Source organism: Melospiza melodia, chromosome 24, assembly GCF_035770615.1.
Source record: "Melospiza melodia melodia isolate bMelMel2 chromosome 24, bMelMel2.pri, whole genome shotgun sequence".
In the NCBI taxonomy this organism is placed as follows: Eukaryota; Metazoa; Chordata; class Aves; order Passeriformes; family Passerellidae; genus Melospiza; species Melospiza melodia.
In genome coordinates, this window is record NC_086217.1 from 10,053,299 (window position 1) to 10,070,046 (window position 16,748).

Genomic DNA, 16,748 nt, shown 5'->3' on the forward strand with positions numbered 1-16,748 from the left:
GGAGCTATTCTCAGGCTTCTCCTGTGGTTCTAAACTTGGTATTGATACCTGTAAAGCCTTCAGAGGGTGGCTTTGAGCTCAGCCTTGCTAAAAGCAGAAGTGGAAATGAAATTAGCACTGTCCTGGAGCCTCAGGCTGTGACAGGGAATGCCTGGATGGCAGCAACACCGAGGGTCAGGAAATTCCCATTTCTCTCATTCTGATTTCCGCAAGGCCCCATCTGTTCTGAGCTCTGGTGCAGTGGGATGATCTGAGTTTATGACATTCTGTTTTCATCCTGAGCATTTTATTGAGGTTTTTTCATGCCCTGAGTGTTTTATGAAGGTTTTGCTGTTCTGATCCTGCCTGGCTCCTCCAGCAGTGCTGGTTCTCCCTGGGCTTTCCCAGTTCACCTGCCCTGGTGAAATGGGGACAAGGCAAAAATGGGCAGAGGGTGAGGTTGTCCTTTACAGAATCCTTTACAGAATCTTTTCCTACAGCTGTGGCTGAATAATGACTCACTTTTCATTGTAGGGTTCTCTTTGATGCACAAAGAGGAGACTTGGACTTGTTTGATGTGAAAAGCTCTCCTTGCTTTATTCAGAAGTACCTAAAAATGCTTCAAACTTTAGGAAGTTTTATGTAAGGGTCTTCTAGTCCTTAAGATTGCTTATATCTTGCAATATTCCCATGGTGTTTGTTTAATTTTTCTTCTCTCTGTAATACCACAAAAGGAACAGTGTAAAGGTGAGGGCACATAGATTTGAGAGAAATAAGTGGTGAACAATCTGCTGCTGACCCAATAAAGAGGGAAACAGAAGAAGGCAAGGAAAAATAAACATGTGAAGAGAGCTGGCAGAAGGAGGTAGAATAAATAGCAATGGAAATAAATTCGTTTGTTTCCAATTTACATTTGCATAATTGTTAGAGCTCAACATTTTGAAAAGAAGTAAAGTTTAGGATTTTCAAAATATACAGAAGTTATAATTTGAAAAAAAAGCTGTGATTTACAGTGGATCTTAAGAATTTGATTCTACCAAGCCCTTTGAGAACTTTATATTTAAACAGCTGCTCCTTCAAATCCTCTTGTATTGGCTTCTTGGGGTGGTGCGTGTCAGAAATGCCACTGCACACAGCAAAGCACAACAGCCTGAGAATCATCAATGCAATGATAAATAAATAAATAAAGGGAGTGATAGCTTTAACCACAAGTTAATTTTTCATTTCTTTTTTCCTTCCTTGCTCCTCCAAGTTGAATCCAAATTCTGAGTAATTGCTTGTTGTTGTTGTTAATATTTTCAGGGTAATTGCTTAAGTGTAGCTGTTTTCCTGCAGTTAATTCCATTTTTCCTTGAAAATGAAGTATTTGTGTGTGGAGAGGATTCTTGTCAGAATGGAAAAGCCATTACTATTTAGAGCCGGAAATAATTAAAGGAATATGAGCAGGCATTGTCTTTAATTCCAAGTGTTGCAATAAAAGAGCATTGTTAAGGGTTTATACTCATGTTCTTTGTGTTCATCATTTTCTTTTATTAAAATGTTGAGGCCTGTCTCGTTGCAGCCATTGCAATATGATGAAAAAAGCCACGTCTGTGATTTAGAGACAGTGGGAATGTGATGGGGCTGAGGAGCTGGGATCTAGTTTTACTCTTTAAAACTGTGTGTGTTTTTTTTGGTAGGCTGGGTTTTGGTTTGGGATTTTTTTTTTTCCTTTTTTTTCTCCTTTAAGAATCAGTGGAAAACCAAGCAGCTGTTCTCCACTTGGTGCTGTGCTTGAGCATCTGAAACCTTTTAGAGCAAAGCCAGTCAAAGTTTCCAGCATATTGTAAACATTCCCTAACCCTCGCTCTAGGGGCCACAACGTGGAGCACCACAACGTGGAGCATGAACAGAGGGCTCCAAAATATGGTAGCTTTGTTTAATAGTCTCACTTAAAAGCAAAAATAAAGTGTTCTATTAACTATTTACAGCCTTTCATTTTCTTTCCCCCCGTTTCTCTGGAGACCTACTGGCAATAATGAAATATGTATGGAAAGGAAGGCTCCAGTTGTACCAAAAAAAACTGTAACAGTTGATTTTTAATCCTTGGCTCTGGGACTGTTATGTCCCTCAAGATGGTTATAGAGATATCACAAGACATCTTTTTAGTGATAACAACTGTGAAACTGGTTTGATATGGCACACAGCTTATGAAATTAAAAGTATTGCCTTGTCAGGTGAAGAGCATTGCTGTGTCATGCTGTAGCACTTCATTAATTGCTGTAAATTGCTATTCTAATAATTAATGTAGTTAAGGACTATCACAATCACATTGACTAAATGAAAATACAAATAATCAACACTAATGGCAGAATTGTTCCTTTGTTACTCCAAAGGCTTCCCTCTCACATCAGTGTATTTTTCAGATTTCTTATTTCTCTTCTCATTTCAAGATTATACAATGCCCGAAACATTGATGAAATGAGAAAAGCTTTCAGTTGGCTAAAGAAAGTTGTACAGATGATTGAATTCAATTAACTTGTTGTTAAAAAGCATGAAATGTTTCAGGCTGTCACCTCCTTTGAGTCACTTAGAAACCATCTACAAAACATCAAAAGGAAAAACTTTGTTGCTTATTGTTGCTTGATGGTTGTGATCTCTCTACTTCAATTACATTTGATAATCTTAATTTTGCTTTTAGTTTTTATGTACTTTGTACAACTTTCCTTCAGCTTCATCTACAGTACAACCAACCTTCATGGAGGAGTTGAAGCTGATAATTCAAACAGTACTTTAAAGGAAAAGAAATTTTGATGATCCATGTCCTCTTGGAAAGAAGAAATCAATGAGCCAAGTAGACACTCATGGTTCCCCAGAATTAAATATCTTTATTATCTACTACAACATGAATATTATTACTCTGAATCCTGAACTAACCAATTATTTTAACCATAAAATGAGTTACCTTAAGTCAGTAGAATGACAGGATGAATTCTGAGCCCTTGTACCTCCTTAACAATCTTAATCCTGGCAGTTCATCCTCAGCATCTTTGGTTTGCCAACCACTGTTGGCTCTGTCACTCTTCGCCCAGCCTGGGCTGTGCTTTGTTGGTGTGAAGTGATTCCCCTTGCCTGGCTCTGTCCTGTGCCTGCTGATTTCTCACATAGTTTGTCCTTGGATGGTTTATTTTATCCACCCCCAGCTCTCAGTGCCACAGCGCCGTTCTCTGATCTCCATCTTTGCCTTCCCTGCTCCTCTTCTTTGGGTACCTCATGAATCTCTTTGCTGTCTGTTCTGGCTTTCTGGGCCACCTTTTAATGACAGACTTGTCTCCCCTTTTCTAAGGCATTATCTACACCTGTCTCTCTGATTCTCCCCTCTGTGTTGTCCTTGCTGAGGTTTAGCTGTGCTCTCAGCATGGGAAAGCCGTGACTATTTAATCTCTGTTCTAATCCTCCTCCCCTGATAACTGAGCCTCTGTGCTCTCTCATATGTGTGGTGGATCTAAATCTTGGAGACACTTTCTGCAGTCTGGAGCAAAATTATCAAGTTTTCCTTTCCAGCCACATTTACAACGCTTGCCCAGCCTTTTAACCCACATCACATTCATCATTTGGCAGTTGCTGCTTTATTCTGTTTGCACAGCACCTAGCACAACAGAGCCCTGTCATTATTGTAATGAGAAATAAGTATAATAATTATTAGTGTGTTTAACCAATGTCTGCCCAATTTGTGAGCCATTAATTTTTAGTGTGATGCATTATTCTTATTTCAGTGTGATGCTGCACACGTGGAGTATTATTTGCTCCAAATTCATTAATGACTTTAAGGAGTGATTTAGTTTGTTAATGTTATCTCATGATTTATTTAAAACATAAGTATATAGTTTAAAACAATAATTGTATTGTAAATATATTCCATTGTTGGCGCTTACTTGAAGGAATGCAGACCAGCTTTTTGATGTTAACATCTCAAATTATGCAAACTGTAAACAATTTATAAGTGGATTTATGCTTTTTCTCATAAAGACAAGCTCATCTTATTCTTAAAATTGGGGAACAATTTATATTTATTTCTTGCCTTTATATTTTTGGCTTTATTTCTTTGAAAAGATAAAACAAGTTAGAATGCTTTCTAACAACTCCCAAATATTAACGTGCCCAGGGACAGGATAGGGGTGATGTTTTGAAGGCAATAAATATTTCAGCTTCACATTTCAGTCTTTCTTCTCGGCTCCTTTGATCTGGCTTTGGTTTAGTTATCATTCCGCTTGGATGACTTCACACTGTCTCTCTTCCTCTCCACACCAAAAAGAAGAAGTGTTCTGCACAGATTCCATGTGTTTGGGGCTGCCATGGCAGGAGAGCCCTGGGTTTTGTTGCTCCTTGGCTGTGGGAATCCCAGCCCTGCTCAGGGATGCTCCAGTCAGCCCAAAGCTGTTCCTGAGCTTTCACTGTGTGTTAAAACAAAGCAGGAAAAACAAAATTGATTTTTGTGTATTTCACAGATTTGGCATTACTACTGAAGCATTTTTGTGTAGTTATTAACCCATTAACCCCTTCCTTTACAGATATGTGGCATTTTAGGCCTGAATACATTATTTATGTAGTGGCATGGCTGCATGCTATTAGCTCAGAGTGCTGTGGCAGGGAGTGGTTTTTGCTGGTTTTGGCACTAAAAAATGGTAGCATGGGTCTTGCATTTGGCTATAAATTTAATTAATTAATTAAACTGCTGCAGTTTTGTGGAGTCGTGGCAGTACTGGAGCATCTCCATGTGAGGGACTCTCTGAGAACAGGAGCAGGATCGTGGGTCTGCTTAAATTTCCCTTTATAAAGTCAAATGTATGTGTCTGTACACTGGATGGGTCCTCAGATCTGTAGACACTGAACATACTAAGGTGAAATTCCTGAATTTTGGTTTGCAGGGGAAATTTGGGTATGTTTTGATGCAGTTCGTGTTTTCAGCTACACAGTTTGCTGTGTATTATATAAGAAACTGTGCTTTCCTTTGGAAATGTGTTTATATAGGGGTTTTTTCGTTTTTTTTTTTTTTAATCTAAATGAATTACATGAGTGGTGATAACTTATTTTTTTTTTCAGCATATATTAGTGAGACTCAATTTTCTGTTTCTTGTGACACTAAATAAAAAGGAAGGCTGTGTAGAAATAGCAGTATCCTTCTTCAGCTGCGTTCCAGCAAGTGAACAGTTTGCAGTTTGGTGGGGAGCAAAGCAGTTTTCCCTCAAAAGCAGCAATATTTAGGATGGAGAGGGAGGAATGGGTGAAGACCTGTGTGAATACAGCAAATCTGAGTACACAGGATTAGAGTGTGTGTAATGTGGGAATGGCAGCACAGCCTGGCCTTTCCCAGCAGCAGCAGCAATGGGGCTGCAGGCTCAGCCATGACTCTGCTTTTCCCATACCTCAGCCTTCTCTCAGTCATTTGATTTGGTTTTAAGCAGCCTTGTGATGATTTGAGTTTTGGTGGTTTAGTTTTAAGTAGCCCTGTGAGAAGGAGGGAGTTGGACTCGAAACCAACTCAAAATATTCTGGGATTCCTGTTTGTCTGCAGGCATAAACCCAGAGTCATAACAACATCAGAGAGACTTAGACAAGGCATGGAGCCTCTCCCTCTTGTGGAGTCCATCAGAATTTAAATTTCAGAAGCTTATTCAGTGCCAAAATACATCCTTAGAGAAATTCCTTGCTCTGCTGCTGTTCTCCAGTACAGCTGGGATTCTATGGCTGTGCTGCCAGCAGGTTTTGAAAACCTGGAGAAGAATTTGCCTATTTGTGAATTAAAACCTGGTATAATTTTATAAGAAAACATGAGGAATTTCACAGCCTATTACTATTTTCCCCTGAAAATCTCTCTGCATGACACACAGGGAGCTTGGGTGGATTTGCTGCTGGGATGTGAAACTCTGTCCCTGTGCAGCCTTTGGGGTACATTGCTCAGTGTGTGCTGGCATTTCGTGTCTGAAGGGTTTTCATTTCTTGATCAGGCTGAGACCCAGCCAGGTGCATCTCCTGCTCCCTGTGCTGTTGTTCAGGGAATTTTGGGAGCCCTCCAGGAAGGTGTTGGTTCATCCAACATTTGTGGGACATCCCAAACTTAATTAACCTTTCCTGTTGACCCCTGAATTTCCCTGTGTTTCCTTAGTGCAGTGCTGTAAAGTCTCACTGTGTTTAGTTGTTACATCTTGGAAGACATTTTACATAGCAAGATAAATATTTATGATTAAGCACGAAGAGGAAGCACATAAAATATTTGTATTTCTCATCAGTGCACGTCAGGGTCCTGATTTCTGAAATTGAAATTCTGGACTTCACAGTCAACTTTCCCTGAGATGATTTGTGCTGTGTAAGACTCCTCATTCCATTGCCATGTCCTTTATACACTGAAACAAAAGGAATTTGCTGCTTTTTAAATTGGGGGCAAAGAGTAAATTCACCCTGTTTTTATATTCAGGCCAGCTCAGCTTTAGGGGATTTAAGTGATGTAATTGTATTGTACTGGGCCCCACAACTAGTCCAACTGAAAAAAAATAATCTTCAAAGTGAATATTTTAGTGCTTCATGCAAGGCACATTGCTCAGTGTCTTGGGAAAAAAGTGAAGCTTTTCTTATATTTGTGAACCGAGGGCCATTGTTGTACAGGTTTTCTAAGCTTCTGTACAAATCTGAACTGCACAAAAAATAGAGACTTCTGGCTCCCACATCCTTAAAAATGAAGTTTTTTTCCTGCTTATAATGAGATGTTGCATTTATTCATGGGATTAAGTCCTTAAAAGAAAGGAAGGTGCATAAAAACCACGTTCCTGGAAGTTTACATCATAATATCTCAAAATAAGAATTTCTTCCTGAGGAAGAAGATGCATAAATTTGGAGCCTCACTATGAGCACAAGGCCTGATATCTTGCCCTTTTAAGTGTAGATTTGTTGTGTTTCCATCTGACTGGACCAAAGCTGCCGTCCCAGTGTCTTGTGACACTTGGCAGTGTGGATGGGTTTGAATAAGCTTTGAGTTTTGGGTTTGATTCCAGTGTGGAGTGGAATTATTAGATGTGTTTTGCAGGGAGAGGGATTTGTTATCCAGGGCTCATTTTTGAATTATTGGATCTTTGGGAGGAGAAGGGGACGTTTCCCCCTCCCCATGGTCTCTCCAAGGTAACAAATGTGGGCAGAGCTCTTTATATTTTTCTTTCTGAGGTAGATTTTGTTCTGGGAGAGGGGACTAATGTGCTTAATGTAGTTCAGTGTCAAACAGCTGTAAAATTAAAAATATCTGTATTCAGCAGCTCCCTGGAATGTGGGATTTGGGGGATAACTGAGCCAAACAGCAGGAGCAGATGGAAAACTGATCCATCAGACAGCTCCCATCACTCTGAGCTCTGGAGGTGTCACTGGTGTGCCCATCCTGAGGAATGGCGAGGAGTTTTGTACGTGGGATTTGTGTCCTTTGGATCCTCTGTGGGAGGAATTTAAACCCTAAATGGTATTTTGCCATCTGAGTTTAGATGGGGAAAGAAATGTTGATTTTGGTAGTGATGATTTTTGCTGAATAATTGTTATTGTCTCATAAATGTATGGGGAATGTGATGGCTTAGATTAATACAGATGTGCTGCCCCCTAAAAGGAGTGTGGGAAATGGAATCAGTGAGGCTGTGGAAGTAAAATATATCTGGAGGGGTGGTGGATGCTCTCTAGCAAATTTGAAGATAATTTGCATAGGTATTCTAAGAACGCAAAACCAAAACCCCAAAATAATCATCACCAAAACTGTGGTACAGAATTTTGTTCCATTTTCTCCAGTTTCTGCTGGTGAAAAAAGGCATTTTCCTTTTTCTGTAAGGAGAGGAGCAGTCTCCCTATTCCCAATTATTCCATCAGCTGTGAGTGAGAAGCCAAAATAAAATCTTTTTTTTTTTTTTTTTTTTTTAAATATACATCATGAAAAGAACCTCTAGAAGTAAACAGCAATGTACTGACTCAGGGCTTGTGGCATGTCTTTGATCTCTTTGCTAATGGAATTACCCTGCTCTCCTGCACTGCAAACAGCCTCTTTGTGAAGATGTAGGATTATGTTCTTTGTCCCATTGTCAAAGTCTGGCCTGCAAACCACAGAAGAGGATGTGAATACTGTAACTTTGGGCTTGGCAGCTTCCTGACCTCTCTGAAAGGCTCTCTCAGTGCTGCAGCAGCTCCTCCAGGGCTGGCAAGGTGACAGATGAGATGAATTAACTGGGCTTTTCCGTCTCTTACGTGTCAGATTCTTTGTTTTATATGGAAATAATTCCTGTCAAAATGGGAAATTTATCGGGAGGTACTTCCTCTGCCTGCAAAATGAAAATGTCAGCCCCAGGTCTGTGTGAATGTGTCTTCTGTTACAAGCCATGGGTGGAGCCAGCTTTGTCCCTGGATGCCACCATCGTGTTCTCCAGTGTCTGAGCACAAAGTCAGGCAGCTCTGCTGGCCTGTGGGAGCTGGAACACGTAACAAAAAGTTAATAACAAAACCAGTAACAAGTTAATAAAAGTTGGTAATATTTGAGTACTCACATCTGAAATATTTATAACTTACCTGAATTTTTCTCTCTGTTGTGTCAATATAGTGAATGTCTCCGTCTTTTCATGTGTATCTTTTCATATATGTGAATGTACATAAAATATTACAGAAACATTACTATTGATGTACCATCCAGTCTGAGGAAACCCAGCCTGGTTTCTATAGATGTATCAGGTTTAATATGTCAAATAGTGTAGGCTGTTGATATGAAATATCTTTGCACAGAGATTTAACATCTGTCATTACTGTAAAGGCTGAATAACATCACAGCATTATGGCTTTCTAATAGATTAAGAAGGAGCCACCTGTCAGGCATTGCCCTGCTTTGCATTTTGATTTATGACAAGCAGGGAATAATCCTGCACCTTGTCTGAGCAAAGATGGCACTGGGATAATTTTCTTGGGTTTTTGTTTTGTTTTTTTTTTTTTTTTAATCTGGAAAGGCAATCATGCTAAAAAGAGTTTTGTTTAAGTATTGAGGGGTGTTAAATCTAATTTAATGAAATCTAATTTGTTAGTATTTATTCATTGTTACTATTATTAAATTTATTAATTAGATGAGATTAATAAAAGGGGTTCTACAGTGGGTAGAGAGCCACTGAAGGGAAAAGAAGCTTTGAAGGTGGAGGTTTTGTTGTGAGCTGTGGACACCGTGTTTGGGCGTGTGAAATTCAATCGGAGAAAGCGAAAATAACTCCGGCCTCGCATCGCCTTCTTCAAAGCCCTGCAAAGGGAAGTTGGGCAGAAGCTGGGACAGGAAATTGAAATCTGAATACTATTTTAAACTGATCGGGTTAAAGGCCTCTCTTTTACACCAGCACACTTGTTCTTTTATTTGATACTTGAACTCTGAAAATTTTCTGTGACTTTCTAGGGAGAAGGAGGAGCAGCTGAGGCGGGTGACGGAGGTACAGAGGCTGCAGGCCCAGCAGGCAGGCGCTGCCCTGGAGGAGTTTAAGCGGCAGGTGGAGCTGAACTCAGAGAAAGACTCTGCAGAAATGAAACAGCGGGTGAGGAGGTCACAATGCCAGCCTTTCTGAAACTCTGGCGCAGTGGGATAGCGGATTCTGATCTTATAATGCCAGAAACATGCTCCACTTGAGAGTGCCACATCAAAATCTTTCACAATGTAGTGTCTTTGCGGCGAGTCAGAAAGGGATGGTGGCGGGTGTTTCATCTTTCTGACAAAGCCAGGATTGTCATTGTTATAAAGATATCTGCAGTTATGATACTGATTAGGGATTTTTCAGGAGTGAGAGTATAAAGGGTTAGTTTATACACCCTATGGAACAACGCTTGTCGTTTCCCACTTAAATGTGGCTCTTCCTACTCTTTTCCCAGCGACTCTGTCTTCCATTAATGAGCTCCTGTAATCAGTTTGAGCCCAAACAGGGGCAGAGCCATGGTGGCTGCTGGCAGTCATGTGCAGAGGATGGAAAAATCCACTTTTCTGTCCCTGAAAAATCAGGGAGTTTAGTGGCTTAAATTTCTTATGGAGCAAACAGTAGTTAAAGAGCTCTCTGGGGAGTTTACAAAAGCAGCCCAAGGAGTGAAAGAAAGGAGGAACAAGCAATAGGTGATCAAAAAGAAGGAGAGAAAAGTGATATTTCCTAACTCCTCATGTGGTTGAGATTACCAGGCAGAACTCCAGCTTGTAATCTTGGATTACAAGTTCCAACCTCACCTGCCTTGACCAAACCTCGCTGCTGACAGGAGGGTGCTGCCGGCTGGGACTGGAATGGGTGGCTGGAATGGACTGGAAGTGCTGCCTTAGGACTGAGGAAATTCCCTTTTTGTTGTTCTCAAAGTTTTTTGAAAATCTTCACTGCTGCTATTTTTAATACCCATGCAGACAGCGAATAATAGAATTTGGAAATTTAAAAAAAAAAAAAAAGCAAGAACAAACTTATAAAAGCAAGATGCGTTCAGCAAACCAGACCCACGAGGGCAATACAACAAATCCCACAGTTTTAATCTGACATTTTCTGTACTGTGTGGCCCTCCTGCAATTTCTTCATGATGACTTAAAATAATATCCTAGTTCTGATCTAAAAGGGATGTTGTCTAATTCTAGAAAGGCTAATAATAGATTCATTCACTTAAAAAAACTTTCAGCAAAGAAAACCAATCCAAAATCATTTGGAAAACATAGTTAACTAGTTTTAAAATGTCAGTAAATTTCCTTCAGAATATTGCTGCATTGTGGGAAATTTTGAAAGTCAATTTTGCTGTACTCCATGAATCAGCCAGAGATTTACTCTTTCCCAGCTGGGGTGTTAAAATCTAGAAATACTAAATGATATTGTGCAGTTGAGTGGCTCTATTCTACAGGAACCAAGGAAATCCAAGGAAATACATCAAAGGGACACTGCTGAAGCTCTCTCTTCATGGCTTTGGCCTTTCTCATTCCTCTGCATCCACATACTCTGAGATAAATCCCCCAGTCCATTGGAACGTACTGGAAAATTCTGTGTTTTGTGCTGAGGTGGGATGTATTACTTACAAAACAACTGCAGTAGCCATAGCAACACTGTCCTTTTATCTGCATTAGGAATAACTGGGCTTTAAACCCATTTTTGGTGTGAGATAAAGTTAATTATGGAGATGGGTAGGATGGGGTCATTTTCAGTTGTTGCAATCAATATTTGATTCTTTAGTTTGGCTCTGTGATAATATCATTTATTTTGCCATCTGCTTCCTATTTTGTCGAGCTTGTGATTATTAAGAGTCACCTGATGTCCACTGGTGGGTGGGTGGCACGTGTTTAACTGCAAGATCTGCATTTTTTCCAGTGCTAATTAAAATAATACATAGGCTGTGTCATGGTACTGTAGATCTGGGGCTTCCTGGGTTTGGCAAACAATGATCAAGAGCCTTTGTTGGAAATAGATGAATGTGACCTAACGAATCAATCTGCAGAGGCCAGTAGATTTAAAGCATCTTTGCATGTGTTTTTACTATTTCATTTTTTAGAACATTTTCATTCTCTCTCAAAAAAAAAAAAAAAACCAAAAAAAAAACAACTCTCCTTTAGTGCAGTAACAAGATCTGTTATTTTTCTGTGTTTTATTAACCTGAGTAAAATATGGCCATGGATATGCAATTTGAGTAAGTTTGGAGCCGGAAGAACATGGTTCATAAAACATTGATTGCAGTCCCTTTTCCTAATGGCAGATGATAGCAGTGAGGTTCAGGAGCTGCTTCCTCACTGCTCTCTTTTTCCACTTTCTATGTGCCCAACTGCTCCTGCTCCAGTCCCTTCCTTTCCTGCTGGAGTACTCTGCAATAAAATGCTGTTCCCACTCCAAGTGCTGCCTTTTCTCCTCCTTCCTGGCTGGGGAGGGATGTCCAGGCCAATTGGCACAGACATCTGTTGAACACTGAGCACTCCCTCAGGCCAAGCAGGGTTTTGGCTTGTGGTTCAGAAATTCATGGGTTTCTTCTTTTTGTGGAGCAGATGGGCTTGTGGTCCTTCAAACCCCTCCACTTCTTTTTCCTTTTTAGGGACACGGTTTGTTCACTGCTTATGTTGGGATCTAGATCTGAAAGTCATTGATGAGTGTGCACTGCAGCAGAGTTGCATATATATATATTTATATATATATTCCCTTGGAAACATGCCTGATGTACAGCTAACAGTTGTGCTTTTGATACAAAAGCCTTTGTTAATTGAGTTGTGAAATTGCTTCCTTGATGCTGCGTGCTGGAATCTGTGGGACTCATTATTCATAGGCGATGACTATCTTCAGAGGACTTCACTTGCAGCCAAATAATTCTCTTTTAAGTTATTTAAAGTTATTTTCTGATTTAATGTAAACTTGCTTTAATTGTGCAGTTTATGCTCTGACTCGCACATGATTTCCCTTGAATTTCCACCGGCTGTGTATTTTTAAGTGAAATATATTTGAGTCTTAAATGTGTCTAGAGAAAATATTCACTTAATTTCGATGGGATATTCAGCACTGTTGAGTGAAAAACTGAGCCAGTCCTTTGTAATTAGGGAGTGGCACAACAGTGATCACTGTGTCCTTGAGTAACTAATAATCCTGTAGAGGCTGAATATTCATTTCCACCACATACAAATGGTGTTTTTATCATTCCCAACAAGTGATATTCTCCTCTTTGATGGTTTACAAACAACTGTAGAAATGTCAGAACATTTCAAGCTATGCCTTTCTTTTAAAAAAAAAATTAAATATTCCCTTTCTTTTCCCATGTAGATGGCAGAGGTTGAAGCAGATCTAAGCAGATCAAAATTGCTCCGGGAAAAGCAAGCCAGAGAATTCTCCTGGCAGTTGGATGAGATCAAGAAAGGATATGAACAACAGGTCAGTTGCTTTGCTCCTCCAGGTGGAGGGGAGAAAACACCCTTCCTGCAGCTGTAGGTCACTGTGTGTAGCTGTCCTTCCTATAAAAACACCATTTATAGATATGCAGAGTTTGTGGTGGGCTGGACGGGGATGTAGTATTTTCTACACAGTATTTTCTACTTTTTGTTTCCCCTTCACAACCCTTTATACCTCTGACTCTTTCAAATTGTTTCCCAGGCTTACACCTATTTTCATAATCACCAGGTTCAATTATTTAACACATTATCTGTTTCTCTTCTTGTCAAGAAACAGCAGTTTATTCTTTTTATCATTTTTGACACGGGGAGTGTTCGTATGAATGCTTGTTTTGGCCCACTGAACGTGATTTTCTTCTTTGTAATGTAATTTCAGGGTTGGGAAATACTCAGGAAACGTTTGGGTGGAGACAAGAAAGTTTTGTTCAGTACTGCTGTGAAATGTAAAGGGGGGGAAAGCAGAAGGAGAGAAATTATTGCATGGCACAGAGTTGGGAGCTGAGGAGCTGCACCAGACACGGTGTGAGCTGGTTCTTGGTCATGAAATTAAAGTGGCCTTTGTTGGTAACACCTGCTGAAGGACTGAAAAGGGATTTTTAGTACTTTGTAGGAACGAGGTGGTTAATCCATGAAAGTTCTCTCTTATCACTGTTGTTGTGTGGATCTAAGCTTGCATTTCCAGCAGGGAAATGTGGTTTCATTTCTGTTTATCTTCTGTGCCGTGAGAGGATGAAACGCTGCGGTTGGCTTTGGAGCCAGGCCTGCTCTGGCCCATCTGGAAGGGGCTTTTTCAGGGAATTTAGGAACAAGATCGCTTTGGTAGGTGTTGAGAGACCCCTGCTCTGGGCTGGGGAGGAACAATGGTGTGTTTTGTGTGTGGCTCTTGGAACAGAAGGGATTTTGTTGGGTCAGATCAAAGCAACGTCACCACTTGTGCTGCCACCTGACAGAGGTGACACGCTGGCCTCTGGAAGGGTGAGGGACATCTCACAGGTGTTCAGCTTAACTGGGAGATGTTATTTATGATGATTCCTGTATTTAGTGATTCAGAAATAGTCAGAGATACTGGGGATTTGTGCAGGAAAGGTGAGGAAGTTTGGTGTGTCAAGGACTTGCTGAAAGGAGCATGATGGGAGTGTCAGGGTCAGTTGGACAATTAAAGAATTTTTTATTTAGTCATGTTTTCACATCATTTTGGGGATATGGTTGGCTCACATTTTTTCTTTACAGTTCTCATAATTTGTAGTGCCTCTTTAAAGTCCCAAGTAAGCATTTATTAAAATACTTTGTTCCCATTTTCCCATCCCAGATTTTAATCTGTAGAGATAAATGCTAACCTGCAGTGTATTGGAAGTTACAACATTCCTGTTCTACCTACAAATGGTAATTTTTTAATGTCCCTTGTAATATCCACCAAGCCATAGATAAAATTTTCTGCCAATATTCAGCTGACTTTGCACACTAAAGGCAAATGATAATATCTCATATTTTCATGGTTTGGTTTTATGTGTCTTCTTTTATTTGACTGTGTCAAAAAAACCCACAAAGCAAGAAATTAATATGAGAGTTAAAAATTTTTTGGTGAATCTATTCTGTAGCAATGTTGGTGTTGTGGTAAACATCAGTAAAAGCTTTTTTCACTGAGATGTTTACTGCTTCCCATTTATTTTATCCAGGATAGCTGCTCTTACTCTAAGAAAGAACAGCTAAGCTTTATGAGACATCACTGGAACCCGAGGGTTTCAGCCCTAAACAGCCAAACAATGAGAGCCTAAGAAGAATTTTCAGTAGAATCCTGTTTATGCCCTTTTAAAAATTTTTTTTCTCTTTGTCCTTCATCTGGAATGTTCTTTGAAAGTTGGTGAGCATGAAGAATACGTGGCACTTCCTGCAGATTGCAGGGGGTTATCAGTGGGAATGAGGTTCTTTGGGAGGCACAGAGCCCCTCCAGCCCCACCACGGAGCAGGATGAGCTCAGTTCTTCCACTCTTAAAATTTCCTTTCAGTCCTTCCAACTTCTGTTTCTCTGCACTGCTCTCTATTTATGCTTCAGAACTTCTAAACTATTTTTTAAAGCAGACTTTTCCTTGCCTTGTTTTACTGCATATTTCTTTGGTTGTTACTTGGCAAGGAGCACTCTGATTTAAAGTGTTTAAATAGAGCAGTGAATTCAAAGTGGGGATACATTTTGACAGGGCTCCAGCAGACTTCCAGTTGGAAATAGACACCCAACCAAAAACCTGGATATTTTAGCTACCTGAGAAATGTAGTGATTGCTTCGAGATGTTTTGCCTCAAGTGTCTGAATCTAATTGAAAAAATGAAGTTTAGACATCAAAAGGGAAGGGAAATTGCCCTACAGATATATTTTTTGTTGGCTTTCATGGTGAGTGGCAAGGGTAGCACTGATGGCAACCTGGACAATTCAGTTGTCCATAATTTTAATCAGATTGGTGATAAGGAACCAAATTAACTGATGTGTTACCCAGTTCCCCAATCTGAAAGACATTTTGGGAGTGTAGGCACTTGGAGCAGTGGTTTCACTTCTCTGCTTTATCTGAATGGTTGATGTCACAGGACTCTACTAGAATCCTGATTTCAAAACAAATATTTGTGTGAACATGGACAGTTCATTGTGGGCCTGAAAGATTGCTCTGCCTGCAGATTAGACATACATTGATATTTATCTGATATTTATTACAACAAATACCCCGATACATTGATACTTATTTACCTTTATCCTTTGCTTCAAAAATAATTTGGAAAAAACCACAGCACTTAATATCTTATTAGCTTTTCAAATGCACTCAAATCCATTAATAAAGCAAAAAGGAACTTTTGGATCTTGCAGTATTTGGTTTCAGCTGTCTCATGTCCCTCCTGGTCCCAGCTCCATCTGATTCGGTGCCACTTGCTTTTGAAGTATCCACTGAGAACACTCTCAGAGAGAGAAACTGGTGGCTTTTTTTTTTTTTCTTCTTCTTTAAATATACTTTAGCTCAACTTTGTTCTACTTGCAGCTGTTAGATTTGAAAGTATATTTTGAAGAAAAAAAAAAAAATAACTCCAGCAGCACCAGAGTTGCTATCTGCTGGGAGCAGCTGCTTGCGGCACTTCAAAGCCAGTGGACAGCACAGTGAAGGCCTCAGCCTTTCCTGCCTTTGAAATGGTTGCAGTATCTGTAGTTGGGCTTTATGGCACTGTCAGCACAGGAAGAAAGGTTGTTTGGTTTTTTGCACCCCCTCCCTTTTTTTCTTTTTTTTTTTTCATTTTTCCCCCCTACTTCCTAATTACATCCTCAATCCAGCTCAAAATACCTGGGAAGTGTTTCTGACGAGTTCATCTTCTGTGAGCCCAAATGTTTGAAAGATCATGTGCCCAGACTTTCCAGTAATGGATTTTAGTCAAATTTGACAGAAAAGTTAAGGAACTTGCTGGTTTTTTTCCCACATCCTTGTCAGTTGAGCACTTTCTGAGAGCACATCTTTCGTGGGGAGTGGTGGTTCCATGGCATAGATGGGACAGGGCTTCATGCAGGGACATTCCCCAGCACACTCAAGTACATACACACCTTTGTTTCAAGCAGATTTTCATAAATTGTTGAGAATGGAACACTTCCAGTGAACTCAATGTGATTCTAATGCTTAAATGACATTAGCTTGTCCTTTAAAAAATCCCCAAACTATTAATAATAACTGTGATCACTGTTACACCCATGGTTTGCTGTGAACAGTTGCTGAAGTGACTGAGTGAATGTGAAATAAATGAGATGCAAGATTAGTAAGAGAGCCAAAGCCTAGGAAATTTTATTTTCCATCAGTAGCAAACCATTTGAGTTATTGTGATAGCAGGATGAGGTTACCTGATGAATTATG

The 16,748-nt window shown here is 39.9% G+C and overlaps 1 protein-coding gene across 6 annotated transcripts in view; it reads left to right on the forward strand.

Moving 5' to 3' along the window:
• CEP112 (centrosomal protein 112) overlaps nt 1–16,748 on the forward strand; it is a 164,234-nt gene that overhangs the window by 49,764 nt on the left and 97,722 nt on the right. For all 6 annotated transcript variants that reach the window (XM_063175710.1, XM_063175709.1, XM_063175712.1 and 3 more), the window contains 2 exons: nt 9,404–9,539; nt 12,750–12,857. In XM_063175710.1, the coding sequence (XP_063031780.1) occupies nt 9,404–9,539; nt 12,750–12,857 (244 nt within the window). The remainder of the gene's footprint in view (nt 1–9,403; nt 9,540–12,749; nt 12,858–16,748) is intronic.